The sequence below is a fragment of the Lampetra planeri genome, chromosome 46, assembly GCF_965212315.1.
Source record: "Lampetra planeri chromosome 46, kcLamPlan1.2.h2, whole genome shotgun sequence".
Lineage (NCBI taxonomy): Eukaryota > Metazoa > Chordata > Hyperoartia > Petromyzontiformes > Petromyzontidae > Lampetra > Lampetra planeri.
This window is the reverse complement of record NC_136152.1, coordinates 3,676,309-3,694,101: the sequence shown is the minus strand read 5'-3', so window position 1 is coordinate 3,694,101 and position 17,793 is coordinate 3,676,309. Positions and strand designations below refer to the sequence as shown.

Genomic DNA, 17,793 nt, shown 5'->3' with positions numbered 1-17,793 from the left:
CTTTTGGGCTCCCCTGTATTCTGAACAATTTATGAATGTGGCTAACCTGGTATAATGAAGGCGTAAAGTGCAGTCGAGCGGGGGACAGAGAATGCTTGCTTACCAGGCTCATCATCATGTCAACTGGGCTGAATTTGTTTGGATTCATTTTATGCAGGGACTTTTTGATTTGTTCAAAAGTTGGTCGGAGCAAAGGGTTGTGAGTCCAGCACTTTTGTATCAGCTTGTTTGGAGAGAAAAAGACACGAAACATTCAAGGTAAATATGATCCATTAATTCATCTGCAAACTACAGAGGAACCTTTAAAAAAAAAATCTTCATCAACTACACCCGCGTCAGCATCACCCCTTTTCCACTGACACATTTTGTCCGTGCCAACACACACAACGGCCCATTCACCGTGGCTTTGAAAAGCTGGCGTCAAAAGATTTCTGAATCTGGCTCGGGCCAAGCAGGGCCAGGGGACGGGTCAATAATCATTGTTATTTGTGTGCGACGTGAGTCAGGGCACCACGAGCGCACAGCGTCTCCACTTGTTCGCTGCGTGTGACGTCAGCAGCGCGGCTTCGGGTCCTGCAGTGGAAAAGCAATGTAGCACCTGTGCTGGAGCTGGCTCGGCACAGCGCTGGTGTGGCCTCAGTTGTACAGTGGAACAAGCGACACATATCGGGTTGAAGTGCATTCCGCAAAATTACTTTTTTCAGAACTCCGCTGTAATAATAAGCACACCCATCGTACGATGCACGGATTTATAAATAAATGGACGTATTGGCCGTACACCAGTGCCGCAGACATACCGGTCCTCATTACATCAAGTCCGAAATCAAAATCTGAACCTCGAATTGTGGTTCAGAGTTAATAAGGCTACAGGGGCAGCCCTACAATGCCTGGCCTGATGACACTCACTGGCTGAAGGCCCTTCACAAGAGGGCAGCTCTATGCAGTCCCTCTCGGCTGCTATGTTGGCGTAACCTTCCACGCTCCTCAAGACGTCTTGGAGGACGTGGGAGTGCCCACACTTTACCCCACCACACACGACCTCCCAAGCAACTGTCGGGTACCCACCAAGTGGCAGAATGTAGAGAGAAATGGAGATATAGAAAGGAGACGTCTAAGTCTACCTCGCTATTTTGTTACTAATCACAATGCGGCCATCACCCATCAGCAGTGGCGCAGCGCTGTTGGCATGGGGCCTCAGAGAGGCATTGGACGGCACCCCCCCCCGCCCGCCCACCTCGTCGCCCAATGGCTGGGCCCCTCCCCCAGCCCGTGGACCCTGGTGCAGTTGCACTGCCTGCACGCTCGCCTGATATGCCACTGCGCATCAACAAAAGCCAACGTAGCCAAAAGTGTTAAACGGGAGAGAGAGAGAGAGCAAGAGAGATACCTCAATGTACTGGGCTGGGCTCGGACAATCGTTCTCCGATTTGGTTGTGGTCAGTTCAGGGATGGATGGCTGCCACGACAATGCGTCTGTCGCAATGTCAATTTCAGTCTGCAACAAACAAACAATGTGGATAATTCAAATGGCATTGTCGCTTTATTTTCCTTGGCACTATCCGAGTGCCGTGGGTGTAACGGTTTAGCGCGCTGGATTTTGCAATCCAGAGGACCGTCGGTTATCGATTTCCCGACACGGCAGTCGAAACAACGGCGCGGGTTTTCTCAAATCCCTCCTCCCACCGCCGCCACTGCCTCTGTCCACTCCGCAGTGTAAGTGGGTACCCCAGCGGGTGATCGGTAGGTCGTGCGTAGTGGGGCAAAGTGTGCGCACTCCCACGTCTTCCAGGACGTCTTCCAAGACGTGGGAGTAGGGTGAAAATACCAGCTTAGAGAGACAGCATAGAGCTCCCTGTTGTGAAGGTCCTTCATCCAGTGGGTGTCATTAGGGCAAGGCATTTAGGGCTGTCCCCTGTAGCTTTATTAACTCTGATATGTGAGTGCGGCCAACTGTCACTGGGCTTCCAATACGAAAAGAAGGATACATAACTGAGTTTGTTCGAATAGCATTGTATTCATCGAGAGTATCTTCATGTCTTCCCGTGTGGAATAGTTTCTCTTGACACGGCTGCCACTACTGGCATTGTGTGTTGTGGTTTGCACATCGTTGTACGAGGGTACGTGTGTGCTTGGACAGAATCCATCACACGTGGCTTCATTTCAAATTGATATTCACTGCGTCCAAAATGCATTAATTTAAAATTAGTATACGTAGTTGATCCACTTTCATCCCGTTTGCGAATAGGATTCTGTAATTGCGAGTGCCAGCACAATTTGATCTGCCCTAACAATATCACAAGTAACTTTTAATCAAATAAACGGCACTCGTGCGAATGAAAAAAGCGAATTGGAAGCCCAGTAACTGGGCGCCATCGTCCCCAGCTGACTCGTTCAGTTTTAACAAATTCAGTGAGATTCGCGTTTAAGCTCAGACTAAAACGTCTGTGCATTAATGAAGAACTCACCGGCGTGGGCGTTTGCCTCGTCGCGATTTCAACTAGAATGACGCCGTAGCTGCAAACAGAACAATGAAAAGCACGAAACGTATCACGCAGTCAAATGGAATATGGATAAAATCATCGCACGATATATAAGCACAGTTCTGATATAAGCAATGCGTGCTTACATGGCACTGTTGGGGAAAAGGCAACAGGCAACTTTTTGATTCATCTGCACTGCAGTGCTTTGAATCGAAGCACAGCTGATCTTGCTTGACAAGGGGTGTGCGTCTATCCAGATTCTATTGTATTGGTAAATGTGTACAACCTTTGTCTTAATTATTGACGCTGTAACTCTTATCCTTCCTTCAAAGTTGTGTCTACAAATGTAGTCCGTGGGTTCGTCGTGTGTTCCAATAAAAAATCGACTCGTGATACGTGCACCAGGCCCCGCAAGAGACAATCCATGATTTTATCTTTCACAAACCTGATACGAGCAACTCTTGCACCGGCGGCTACGTCACGGCGAGGGGAGTGGAGTCAAAGGTCGCAGTGCACGGGAGAAGATAAAAAGCAGCGGGAAAGGGAAGCAGCGTTGGTGTACGGTGATTTTTTTTCTGCAATATTTTGCTGTTTTTTCTTGGATTTTCTGTTTGCACTTAGTCACATATTCACTTTAAGATGTTTTTTGTTCATGTTTATGTTTTTTGTTTGTTGTGGTTGCACCCGATTCAAGAGCCGAATGGCTCACAGGGCTATACCTAATAAATGAACTTGAACTTGAAAGAGGACGAAGAGGAATGGAAAAGGAATGGGGAAACGGGAGCAAGAGGGTCAGGAGAGATGGGGGTGACACTCCTGAACAGGAGCGCAGACTCAGTGTGCAATAATAAACAATAACTATTATTCTCGACAAACTTACCTGTACACATCCGTCGTCGGAGCGGGCTCTGTGTTCTTGCTGATGATACATTCAGGCGGCAAGTAAACCCAGGACTTTGGCTTGTGCGTGGTGGCGTATTCTGCCAAGTCGTCCTTCCTGTATTCCTCGAGCCCGTAGTCTGTGCGCACAAAGCCCACGTTGCAAATGAGAACACAAGCACATCATGCCGACACGGAGTCCGGTCCTCGCTGGGGTTGTCACCTCTCCTGGTTTTCACAAAATGTTCCTCTTGTTGAGGACGACTGCCCGCCCTGGGACATCTGCGAGTCTTCCTGGGACGTCAACATTCCTGTTGTCTAACAATAATGATAACACACCACTCAGGACGATGCATTTGCCTGTCATTCTCATCCTTTTGGTGCGGTTGTGAGGTCTTCTTCTTCTTCTTCTGCAGAGGACATTTCCTGGCTTTATTTGTAGCTCAGAGGTGACAACCTTCAATGTCTCACACATCCACCATTATCCACCTTTACAATTGTATCGGTCGTCCCATCAAATGCAAATAAAGTCGGAACACACTGGCTGAGGGCCTCCCCATGCCATCCATGTGGCCGGTGGGGATTATTTGACCATATTTCACCAAGCTGGTCAGTATGTATGTTGAACATAATTCGCACCGTACGTAGCCAACCATGCCAATGGGAGGTGTGGTTTGAATTCACTCTAAATGCGGCTACTCGGTCGGACGTGGGAATAACATTGCATGTGTGCTGCCTGTGCGCTGTGTGTGCTGTGTGTGTGCGGTGCGTGTACTGTGTGTGCTGCTTGTGCATGGTGTGTGTGTGATGTGTGTGTGCGCTGCGTGTACTGTGTGCATACTGTGTGTGCTACGAGGCAGGCAGCTGTCTCATGCGGTTTCGCTTTGTGCGCAGACATTAGCTCCCATGCCTCTTGGACAGCGATGCGTGCAATGGCTTTTGTATTTTGGCGACGGACAGCGCTTGGAGTGCCTTGCACAACGGCGCTTCATACGTGGACTTTATTATTTTTCATTATTATCGACGGTGCTACGTAGGAAGTGTTGAGTGGTGCACTGCGTGACGTGCATGTGCGTCGGTGGAATTTTTTCTCACCTGCTATTTTGCACACCCATCTGTCATCGATAACGCAGTTAGTTGACTTAAGCCTCCCATGGAAGAGCCGGTGGCTATGAAGGAAGGCCATACCACGCGCGATGTCTGTTGCAAATGAAAACCTATTCGAAGGCGGGGGGCACACGTCAACACAAATGGACAGTGCCGTTACTCGGATGCTGCTGTGATATGTTACGTGTGTACGTTGAAGTTCTTTCGCACAGTACAGTCAACGGGGAAGGACAACGTACATTTTTACATTTTGCCTCTACAGCCATGATGATAAGTTCCATTACGTTCTGATCAAATCTTCCTAAAGCAACCACGTCTCAATTTCTGGGAGGCTCAACGGGGGGGACACGTGGCGCGCAGGCAACGTCTCCATCGGCCGCTCCCACGCTCACTCATTCGCTGGCCTGCTCGTATGTCCCGCCCACTACTCTGCCACACCCACTCTTCAGGTAGTACGAGGGCAGACATTTAAAGCATGCACCGCAATGATTTTAAAATAGCAACGGATTCTTGAATCGCATCGCGTGACACTGCGCCACGGGTGAACGTGCAACGTTGGGGCAACGTTGGCGCGTGCTTGGAACCGTTGGACCAGCGTTGGCCCAACGTTCCAATATTTACAGGGCCATCGCACCGTCTCGTCTATACGCCGTGAAGGACGGTGATGGTGCACGCCTGTAATCCACCACTGTGGAGGCAGCGAGGGTTGGCGGATTGGACAAATGTTGCGCAACTCCCTTCCCGTGGGCGTCGAGGTGCCACATCCCGGCTCGCGAGGAGAAGGCGGTACAGCGGGAACGTGGACTCCATCTCTTCCGTTTGTATGGGATAGTGCATTTCCCCCTCGCACGTATGGGTCTTCTCCGGGTACTCCAGTGTCCTCCCACATGAATAAACACACATTCATTTGCTGATAACACCTTAATGTGTAGAGGACCACAGAGCTTGGGAGAGTATCGGTGCCGGCTTAACGCGTGGCTGCCTTCCCATTTGCCGGCGAGTAATTTCACACCTCCGATTCGCACGGTTGGCTAAGTACGGTGCGAAAGAAGTTCAACATGCATACATACTGTACATACTTAGTCTACGAGAGTGAGAGAACACTGTGCCGCGACGGCGCGTCACAAGTTCAACTTATCGTTATTAGCGCCGGAGAACGCAAACCCGCACCTGAATCCCCAGTTGAGCGGGATGTCATCGTTGAGGAGCACGTCCTGGAGGCTTCCCTTGGGACAGTACTCGGTGAGAATGGCCACGTTGGGCACCTCCACCGTCCCGCCAATGAACTTGCACAGGTTCGCGTACTCGAGCTCCCTGGGGGAACACGCGGCCGGCAAGAGCGAGAGCTCGCCCGCGTTTTGCGGTTGGTCGTCTCTCCGCATCAGGTACGCATTAGGAAACCCCCCACTCCGCCCCCCCCCCCCCCCACGCATGAACAATTATATTTAGTACGTTCAGAGAATCCATCTCAGGTGTGCGAGACTGGCATGTAGCTTTTGCTCGTTAAGTTTTCCAAAAAAGAACCCCAACCTGCTCTCATTTGCCTCTCTCATCCGTTTGATCAGTGAAGCAGACGACAGGAAGAATCTTTAAAATGGGGGGATACGAGCGCCACATTTGGCACGTGCTATCTGCTCGGGTCACTTACGAATAAATAAATATACGTTAGCCACCTAAAAAACAAACATGGCCGCCAAAATCAAAGATCTCCACCACCAAAAATGGTGAACATCAGCAGGTTTCATCCTCCTATAATATTTTAGACGAATCCTCTGAAACAAATTATCTTACTAGTCTCGAGTCTGCCTTCAGTAACACACTTGTGTAAGGCTATAGTTTTGCTCATTCGTTTTCATCTTGAGCCCTGTATTTATCTTTGCAGGCTTTCTATATCCCGCTGTTCAAACATTCTCCGCTGTTAATATCTCTATTTCAATTGTCATTTCTCTATTTCTGCAAAGTAATTTTCTCTATTACGCTCATTTAAAGTCGCATGCACTCACACGCACACTAGAATCATATCACCAGGAATTAAACTACTTTCAGATACAGCAAAGCAAGTTCCAGCTGCCACACTTGAACAAATATACACTGCCTCTCACCAGGTCTTATGAACAAATATATTGGACCGTTTTACTAAATATTTACACAGAAACGAAATACCCCGGTCGTGGAATGATGCCTGAGTAATTCTGCTATTTAAAACAAGGGATATAAAAGTGACTTGAAAAATTACAAAACGCACTCAACACATTCGTCAATAACACTCTTGCCTCAAAAGGCTAAATATATAAGAAGTGACGCTTTGGGCACGTCATTAAATGGCAGACCCATTCGCCGTATTCGACATACACACATTGTTCACGAACATTACTGGGAACAGAGAAATCTCAAAAATACAGGCCAACCAAACTAATGAGAAAGCCAGGTTTAGGAAAGGTTTCTCTACCATCAATCAAATTATGTGATAAGCCGGTTTCTTGCTGCAGAGCAAGCAAGAGATGTACTCTGTTTAATAACACGTGGTGTGTGTGTGTGTAGGTCGATTCAGCCTTAAATGAGTTACCTGCTGTGTAAATATCGCCACCCCTCGTGTGCCATGCCATCCTTCATAGGTGCTCGCTCACAGCACTTGCCCAAAAAGTCTGTTAAGGCTACACGGGGGGGGGATTTCTGTCCTTTTATCTGCCTTACCTTACTTGTTTCACTTCTCTTCTGATCACCTTGGTCAAGTTAAAAGCTTTCTTTTCAATTTTCTTTAAAGCCACCGTCCGTCCATTTCTGAAATCGAAAAAAAAGCAAACAACGCGGGAAGAGAAAAAAAGACAAGCGCGATGCCAGTTCGCGAACGTAAATCGGCTTTGCGACATTAAACGAACGCTACGCGCATTCGACTCATTAATCCGTTTGGCAGAAGAAACGAGCTCCCAGTACTCCTGTGATTTGAATGTGCTGCCCTCTCTGTGTGCAGTGTCATTGTCAATGGTTTACATGATTTTTTTTATGTAATATATTTTTTTTATTATGAATGTGAGAGCGTGGATGACCGCATTACTTCCCACTGAATAAAATGGCTCTTCATCATCAACGAAAGCCACATTTCACAAGGTATCTGATAGCCAATTTCAGCCCACAGTCCCTTTACCATGGTCAACAAAACTCGCCATAGGAATTTGGAACTTCCACCACTGGCTCTACGTGGCAATAAACAAGAGATGAGCATCATCTCAATGCTTATTTGAGCAAAAATAAATAACCTTGACTTTTGACTGCAGAGGCGTGTCTGAGCTTAGCCAGGACACAGCACTGGAAGAGACGGTAGACACGAATTTACAGAATGGACAATACGATTATCGTGGACTTTACATCGTAATACAATGATATAATACTTACATTTTATTTAGTGTCATTCATGCCAACAGCATCCCACAACGCTGCACATTATTGATATATGAGGACCAATTCCTGTATACGTGGTTGGCTATGTACGGTGCGAAAGAAGTCCAACACACACACACCGAGCAAATGAAAACTCCAAACTACTCCCAAGAAAAATCCAAAATGAATAAACAATAATAATAAATGGCACCAAAACAAAAACAAAAAGTGATCACAACAAAGAAATGAGTCCCTGAGGTCTACACATCCTAGACCACAATCAAGCCAGGAAAAGCAAAGGTCCACGATAATCTGTATCACAGTATCGCCACCCGACGAGTTTAACCACCTGATTGTCCCAACTGCAATGACAAAAAGCTCCGAGGTGGAGCGCACTGCCTAGCGTCACCGGATCGACCGCATCCCCCCGATGGACGCTCGCGAACAAACACGCATCTTGCTGACATGCAGACCGACGTGAAACCTTCTACCCAGCACCCTCTGCTGCCATTCCAATTTGCAGGTGAATTTAACACGAGGTAGGCTTTCGCAACCAATGTTATCCATAATAAAGTGTTTTTTTTTTGCTGGGTTAGATTGCGTCAATATAAATGGGTCATTAAATCCGCCACCGCCCGACAAAGCCAATTGGTAAGGTTTGTCATGTAAACTAAATCTGCCAATTAGTTACTACTTCAGCAGACCGTTATGTTGGAGAGGAAACCCACACCAATTCGGGTGAGATTTACCAATCAGCACCCTTCACAAAGCTCAGGAAACCTCAAGCATATGGCGATTCCCAAACCTAAGTGCCCTGCTTAACATTCAAGGACTCCTTCCCAGCCCCCACGCCCTCCACATCCTATCGCTCCAGTCAGCGGGTGAGATGTGCCTGTGAAACCGTGAGAAAGGCCTCAAGTGACCACAACTTATGCCGAAAGTGTGAGCTCTGAGAGCTCTGCATTTGGCCCGTGCTCTCTCTTTCTCTTGCCGTCCATCCCCTTTATGGAGGCCGCTGGGGGCATACCCTTCTGGTGGCTGTCATCACCATCATCACCATCGCATGTGTTGCTGATGTCATCCTCATAGTGTAAATGCTTACCCCGAGCTCTCAATACTCTGATAGTGCGCTGTTTTTGAGTTGTACGCCTTTTGGCGTCATCTGGTCCAACACCAATGGAGACTAGGCTCTAAGAAAAGCTGTTTCGGGTGTGGACCAATCAACTTCAAGGACAGTGCATATCATTATCATCATCAGAGTTGTTTCTTTTTGTTTGCATTTTGACTGCTTGTGTTGTGGTTATTGCAAACATGATGCCTTGTATAAAGGTGTCAGTTTTTGTACCAGTTGAAAAGGGTAAAAACCTATTACTCTTGTTATCCCTGTCATTACCTATCCATTCTGGTGCCTCATCCGCTCTATCAAGTCCAATATATTTTTTATCAGTCGTACTCTGCCTCTGTTGCGTCTCCACTAGCGTCGCCAATGTTTTTGCCGGACCCCTGTTTAGTGTGCCGTGCCAAACACTCGCAAAGGGCCCACGGTATTCGACCGAAGCCAATCACATCACACGCGCTGCATGCGACACGGCGTGCGGGTTACGGGAAGCTACGGGGGAAATATTTATTCCAGGCAGCGCGTAAAGTGGAGAGACGAGCTTTCGCCGAAGCGCCTTTGTTTGATGTTTCCGTCAGCCACACTCGGGATTTGTTGAACGTTTGGCTATTATTGACCGGGCGCCATGCGATCGCTGAGGCGGTCACGAATGCATTCCCCTCCTGGCTCCGCGCACGTGCTCACGGGGCTCGGTCCACAAAGGGTCCTTTGTGACGCCGTCATCTTGAGCAGAGCCGGAGAGACCCCGTACGGCTATTTGACCGTCGCGTTTGTCACATTCGGGAGGGAAATCCGCGATTAAGAAGGGCTATCGCCTGATACGTCACCTATTCTATAATTCTATAATTTAACTTTCAAGGCCACAGCGTTGGTGACGCATGCGGTCAGCTTTTGTTGTTATATGCGCTTGTGCACCACTGCCAACGCAGCAGCAGCATCACCGTGTAATTGGATACTTGGGGTATCAGCTGGTGTCAGATTCATAGCCGTGGATTGCTTGTTATTTAAGCGGTGATAGGCAAAAGAAATGCACGCAATGCTGTTATGTGCGGTGAAACGATGGTGCAGTGGTTCGGGCACTGCGCTACGAACCTGAGCTCAACCCGAGTTCTACCAAGGTTTGACTCCCATGACATCGGACATGGGTGATCTCTGAACCAGCTCTACCCCTCCCCTCCACCCCCTCTCCAGGCCAATCTCTTCACCAACACGCACTGACCAGTGTGGTGAAGTATGGTCTAGTCAGGGGTCAAGTAATGCCAATAATCGAAAAGCACGAGAATGCCTTCGTACAGCAGGGTGATGACGATTAGCCTGATTGGCTAGGTACGGTGCGAAAGAAGGTCGTGAACTTGCTTGGGTACTGAGGCCAGCGGACTAAGCACCTTCAATGTCGGTCTTACATCGGAGTACCCACCAAGGGTTACAATGTAAATCCACAGGCTTTCGGCTACTCGCCAAAGTGATTACTCTCCTTGGGCGTTAAGAAGGATTCTCTCCAAACATCAAGGGTTCTAGAGAAACTTGCCTTGAGATGATTTGGCTACCACCAGAAATTCCCACATGTAACGATGATGATGATGAGCCACTTCGGCGAGCTTTCACGTGTGGCCAGGCCGCGTCTGAAAAAGAGCTCGCGGCTAAGGGGGCCCTACATGGTACAATAAAAAGAGTTTAGTTTAGAACTTGGCGATGACGTTCCGTCAATGCTTTTAGGAGATGGCATGCAGACGCCGACACACGAGTCGCGTCGCGCTGCGTCCTCTTGGCTATTCCGCGCGCTCTCCGACCGGCGGCGAACAGCCGACACCGACGATGTGAACTCGTCAGTGCGAACATCTGCGGCGTTACGTGCATGATGACTGTGCTGGTGAAGTGCTGCTTGGGCGCGTGGTTGGGTGTCGTCGAGGAGACGCTCAGGCCACTCATGCGGCTGGAATTCATGTCGCACGGAGATTCTTGCAAACTGACCACGCTATTTCCGAATCCTTGAAGCTGACCTGTGAGACATAAAACAAAACCGAAATGAACGTAATATGCTGCACATCGCAGGATATACCTTCAACCCCCCCGCGTATGTTGAACTTATTTCGCACAGAAGTTAACCAAACTGTGCTAATCGGAGGTGCGGGGGAAGGAAAATGAACTCAACACAAAAAGCAGTTCGAGAGAAATGGGTTTTAAATCCACATTTCAAAGTGCATAGCCTCAGTGGCTTCCTAAAATTGGAGGGAAGAGCATTCCAGGCGGCCGTAGAAGCGCATTTGTTCGCTGTTTTTTGTTTGTTTAGTTTGTTGTCCTTCCCCCGCACCTCCAATTAGCACGGTTGGCTACGTACAGTGCGAAAGAAGTTCAACATACGTACATACAAAGCGCGCGATGCAGTGGCCGTCTTTGTTCCATGGTTAGCTGCCCTATTAGCCAGTCCGCCCACACCCTCCCGATGGATCTCTCTCCCCAGACAATTCCACCTGGCCCCCCTCTCGCTCTGCTTTCAACTCTCTCCTTTAAACTTCCCTCTTCAACCCCCGCACCTTCAGAGACCCCCCCCCCCCCCCCGAGTTGCTTCCATGTCTCTCCTTCCCTCGCTCGGTCACTCTTGAGTGCCCCCCATACCCCACGTGCTGTCTGCTGCTGTGCGTTTGTCACGTTACGGGGACATTCAAAATGTAAGCCGATGCTGTTGTTTGTCGGCGTGCGTGGAGAAAGCCTGCCGACTTTTATGAAACAAAACAGTTAGGCTCGTTGCTGTACCCTTGTAAACAATGGCATTGTTTTTGTTTAAGCCAAATGTACAAAAAGATAGAGGGATAATCAAGCAAACATGTAATGCTATAAAGTGTATTCATCTTCTCCTATGCAGCCACAGCCCAATTAATTATTTATAACGACAACCAACAACGCAATAAGAAGTGTATTTAGGATAAATGCAAGGGGCCTCAGAAGATCTACTTCTATTACGACGGAGCTACTCGGCGGGGTCAACACACACCACGCACACCACGCACACCACACACCACGCACACCACACACACCACGCACCACGCACACCACGCACACCACACACCACGCACACCACACACCACGCACCCCACACACACCACGCACCACGCACACCACAAACACCACGCACACCACACACACCACGAACCACGCACTCCACACACACCACGCACACCACACACCACGCACCCCACGCACACCACACACACAACGCACCACGCACGCCACGCACACCACGCACACCACACACCACGCACACCACACACCACGCACCCCACGCACACCACACACACAACGCACCACGCACACCACACACCACGCACACCACACACACCACGCACACCACACACCACGCACACCACGCACACCACACACACAACGCACCACGCACGCCACGCACACCACACACCACGCACACCACACACCACGCACCCCACGCACACCACACACCACGCACACCACACACACCACACACCACGCACACCACACACCACGCACCCCACGCACACCACGCACCCCACACACCACGCACCCCACACACCACGCACACCACACACCACGCACCCCACACACCACGCTCCCCACGCACACCACACACCACGCACCCCACACACCACGCACCCCACGCACACCACACACCACGCACACCGCACACCACACACCACGCACACCACAAACACCACTAACACCACACACCACGCACACCACACACCACGCACACCACACACCACAAACACCACGCACCCCACACACCACGCACACCACACACACCACACACACCACACACCACGCACACCACACACCACACACACCACGCACCCCACGTACACCACACACCACGCACACCACACACCCCACACACCACGCACACCACGCACCCCACACACCACGCACTACGCACACCACACACCACGCACACCACACACCACGCACACCACACACCACGCACACCACGCACCCCACACACCACGCACTACGCACACCACACCACGCACACCACACACCACACACACCACGCACACCACACACCACGCACACCACGCACCCCACACACCACACACCACGCACACCACACACCACGCACACCACACACCACGCACACCACACACCACAAACACCACGCACACCACGCACACCACGCACACTACACACACCACACACCACGCACACCACACACCACGCACACCACACACACCACAAACACCACGCACACCACACACACCACACACACCACGCACACCACACACACCACACACACCACCACCACACACACACCACACACCCCACGCACACCACACACCACGCACACCACACACACCCCACACCCCACTCACACCACACACACCACGCACCCCACACACACCCCACGCACACCATGCACACCACGCACATCACCACCACACACACCACCACCACACACACCACACACACCCCACACACCACGCACACCACACACACCACGCACACCACACACCCCACACGCACACCACACACCACGCACACCACACACAAAATGTCCCCCCTCCCAATATATTGCTATAAAATAGATTTCTGTTTATATGATTGTGGTTATGGTTTTACTTTATTAATCCATAACCTCTGCCATTACATACAATGAAACAAGAAAAGGTAAAACAGAAAAAAACAGAGCAATGTAATACAATACACTATTAGACATTACTGTTAAAAAATAAATAAAACGTCCATCCCATGTGTTAGTGAATTGTTTTATATTTTAGGCAGGAAATTCGTTTTCAAATTTAGATTTTTTTTTTCTGGGGGGGGTTACCCCCAGACCCCCTGGAAGATTTGCCCCCCCCCCCCCCAATGTTGACTCCATGGCTACGGCCTTGCTTTGCACGTCGGCAGTTACACCTTTGGGGCTGACACGATTAGCATCGGCCCCGGCGAGTGGAGTTCACCTGTGCCCCATGTCGGCTTATCCCCTCGCCTCCTCGTTACCGCCTAGTGCCCGACTAACTCCGGCCCGATGCGTGTGATGCAGCTGTACCGCCTGCACACCCAACTGGTACACCCAGTGACTCATCTTAGCCATGGACAATCCAGAAATCTGTTCCGGAAATTATTTTGGCACGCCACATCAATCTTGCCCGATCCTGTCCTCATGATACATCCGTTGGTGTGTGCCAAACATCGGAAGACACAGTCCCATCGGTGAGCTCATCTGGCAGGCGAGGCTGCGTTGGCTGGGTCATGTAGATCGCATGCCCCAGCCACCGCATTGCCCAAGCAACTTCTGTTTTTCCGGATAGAGGCGGCTAAATGATGGGCGCATCACGGGCAGGAGAAGAGATGGACCGATATGGCACTGGAGAATGTGGAGCTGATTGGACTTGCCAATGATTGGTGCCAGCACTGTCATGATTTGCCTCCGTGGATGAGGCTCGTGAACGATGCTACTGGGCAGTTGAAGGCAGTCGCCTTCCAGCAACAGCGCCGGGCGGATAAGATGCAGCGAGTTGGCACTGAAAGGAGCACAGGTGGTGCATGTCACGTCAGCTGGTGAACCTATGGCACCCGGGTCTGTTCCGTGACCTCCTGCCAGCGAGCCCTCGACACTTCCCGTGGGTCTCAAAGTGCACCTAGCCTGGCACAAGCGTCGTGGTGACGTCTGCACCGCTTAGTGGTGAACGACAGTTGTTGTTGTTATTGTTGTGCAAAAAAACAACACGTGTGACGTGTTTAGGGTTTATCACATGTCCTGAAGGACGGTACTTAGGAACATAGGGTACAATAATACAGTACAGTAAAACATTGTCAAGGCTAAGGCGTACCTTGTACACTTGTAGGGAGTGCCCTACGCCAAGCACAACGCAGCAGCGGTCCAAAACAAATCGAACGAGAAACTTGTAAGACTTGGCCACGCTACTGAATGGTGTTTGAAACATGTTTTCCCATTTAAAAAAAAAACCCCGACGCTAACATGCGTAAAATGTCTCGATTCGAAGCCTGCTGCAACCAATTTATAGTGCCAGCATGGCACAATGCGTCCCGTGTTACTACAAAGAGGACCACGGTCGATTGCAACAGCGAGGCAGGAGAGGTTCATCCATGGCCCGTGCGCAATCACACTAATTGTGCGCAGATTTATTCTTAAGCGATCGCCCACTTCTCGACCTCAATCAAAGTTCTCTCCATTTTGGCAAAGGATCAATCCTCTCCAAACACTCTCGGCTTCCAGTATTTCCTTGAGGCTAACATCAGATGTTGTCACAGGACTCAGAACTTTGTGGAATTCTAATCCCCGAGCTAAGTTTCTTATCGTCTCTGTTCGCGCAAGTCTTGTGTTTCAACCTACGTTTCCCAGCGGTTAGTTCAGTGGCAGCAACGGCAGTGAGCGGTGAGCACACGGCACGAAAAACCCTTTGTCCCCGGCTCGATCGATTCCCAGCCATGTGCTACTATCAGTAGCGAATGATGTCTGAACTGGTCCTAAATGCCCCTCCGCCCGCCCTCCTCCACCATCCCAATTCAACAGCATGGTGAAATATGGTTAAACAGCCCTCTTGGGTGACACAGCATCGGTGTATTGACAAAGGTCGCAAGGGAAATCTTGATGCTACGGCCACCGCACACCAAGTTGTCAGTATTATCTGCTACGCTTGCAGGTGGTACGTGTCAAAATACAAATGTTAAATGTTATGCTTATATAAGATAGATACAAATACATTAAACGGTTCCGAGAATGAACGTTGGAGCAATAAACATCAAAAAGTCATCGTTGAAAAGCCATATAACACGTGTTATATATCACATGTTATACAAATATTTGAAAGCAGAGGCACGTCACTGAGAGAGAGATTGATGAGTGGCGCAGTGGTTAGCACACTGCACGATGAACCAGAGATCCGAGTATGACTCCTGCCCATGGCTGACAAAAGTAGTGAGTGATATGTGGACACATCAGAGGAGTTTCGATTTAAAGCTTTCGTGACTGCAGAGATTCATCTTCTTGGTTCTTTCGGTAAAGTCACGTAGAATGGAAATAATAAAATAATAAAAATAAAACAATAAAACATAATAAAAACCAAGCTTGGTGGTGTTCATTCAGACGCTGTCTTTCCGACAGACCTGTTCTTCACCTGAGGACGGCTGCTTGTGTTGTGGACGAAACGTCGTGAGAATTTAATTTTGTTTTATTTTTATTATTTTATTATTTCCCTTCTACGTGACTTTACCGAAAGCACCAAGAAGATGATCAGAGGAGCTTTAGGGTCCAGCTGGACAGTTTACTGCTGCACGAGAATATTCCTGCATCGTGTTCGTGACGGTGCTGTATAGGGAAGCAGTGGCGCAGCGGTGAACAGAGAAGGGAGTTCGATTCCTGCTCACAGCCAACATTGGTGACGAATATCTGATTTGGTGCTGGAGCTCTTCTAGGTTGACTCAGCCTTAAGTGGCTTCCTGGTGCAGTGTGTAAACACCAACACCGGGCGAGACAAAGGCAGCCGGGCGTGGTGCTGGCCAACCACCCACCCCCCTCGTGCGCCGTGTTGTCATTCATGGGTGCTCGCTAACAGCACTTTCCCCAAAAGTCTGTTTAGGCTTTAGGGGGGATCTTTGTCTTTGCTGTATATCACTCCAAAGTATTTTCTGGTCGTACCGCGTGTTGTTTGGCACGATGTCCGACGTTCCACTCCACGTGCCGGTTTGTTTGTTCAGCTAATAGATAGTGAAAGTAGATTGGCACAGTTCCCCCGAAGAAGCTAGCCACCAATTTAGTGCCTTCAGCTCCAGGACATGTGGATCGAAACGTCAGATAACGTGCTGCAACAGTCGACAAGGTACAACCTGAACACCTGACATCGGAGAGCAGGAACGGTGCTGCATCCTTCTTGTGTTTAGTTTGTTGTCCTTCCCCCGCACCTCCGATTAGCACAACTGGCGATGTACGGCGCGAAAGAAGTTCAACATACGACACACACGACACATCCGATGCAGGTTTGTTATGCACAGAACACGTGTTGCTCACACAGCTGAGAGCACTTACCCATTTTGAGGTCTTTCAGGCAGACCACCCAGCTCTCATCCCAAAACATTTTCTGCTTATGGTACTGAAACCACTGCGAATGTAAAAAAAAAAGATAACACAACGTGATCTGGTGATGCTGCTGCATCGACAGTGGTGCACAAGCACAATTAACAAATCACCCTCCCCCCCACATCGCCGACACATTCATCGATAAAACTGTGGCCTTGAAAGGAAAAAATTAAAAAATATATATTCTTGGTTCTTTCGGTAAAGTCACGTCGAAGGGAAATAATAAAATAAAATAAATATTAAACAATACAAATTCTCACGACGTTTCGACTGCAACACAACCAATTATCATCACCTGATGATGATTGAACCAAGAATATGAATCCCTACAGTCACGAAAACTTTAAATTAAAATATTAAAATAGGCAACGTTTCGGGCAATAGCCCTTCTTCAGAGCACTTAACCCCATTTTAGAAAGCCAATTTAGGTGCTCCTCTCACTATTTAACTCCTTGAAACGTCGCCTTCTAAGAATAAAAAAGTAGTTTGGTTTTTATTTGTATTTTTTTCAGTGATTTGTTTACCTTTCCTATCCTTTGAACTCCTATCTTGTTTGTTTTACTGTTTGTTGTTGTAACGTTCTGACCCGCCCCTACTGGACATCTGTGAAAAAAGAGCTTTATAGCTCTTCGGATTCCTCCAGTGTAGATACATATTACCGGTAGGAACCTCCTGGTTACACCAGCCCACAGGGGATTATTGTGTCCGTCCGTCGTGCAGGGAGGGGCTGGGTGGGGAGGGAGGAGCTGGGTGGAGAGGGGAGGGTG

General features: G+C 49.2%; 1 protein-coding gene across 1 annotated transcript in view; it reads right to left on the bottom strand.

Annotated features, from left to right (window-relative positions):
• The window catches only part of LOC144733404 (atrial natriuretic peptide receptor 1-like), a 59,836-nt gene that overhangs the window by 16,319 nt on the left and 25,724 nt on the right, over nt 1–17,793 (bottom strand). The window contains exons 8-16 of the mRNA XM_078615315.1: nt 16,976–17,048; nt 10,648–10,961; nt 7,161–7,450; nt 5,637–5,780; nt 4,455–4,576; nt 3,361–3,499; nt 2,466–2,514; nt 1,388–1,495; nt 104–223 (exon numbers count right to left, since the gene is read on the bottom strand). Coding sequence (XP_078471441.1) covers nt 104–223; nt 1,388–1,495; nt 2,466–2,514; nt 3,361–3,499; nt 4,455–4,576; nt 5,637–5,780; nt 7,161–7,450; nt 10,648–10,961; nt 16,976–17,048 — 1,359 coding nt within the window. The remainder of the gene's footprint in view (nt 1–103; nt 224–1,387; nt 1,496–2,465; nt 2,515–3,360; nt 3,500–4,454; nt 4,577–5,636; nt 5,781–7,160; nt 7,451–10,647; nt 10,962–16,975; nt 17,049–17,793) is intronic.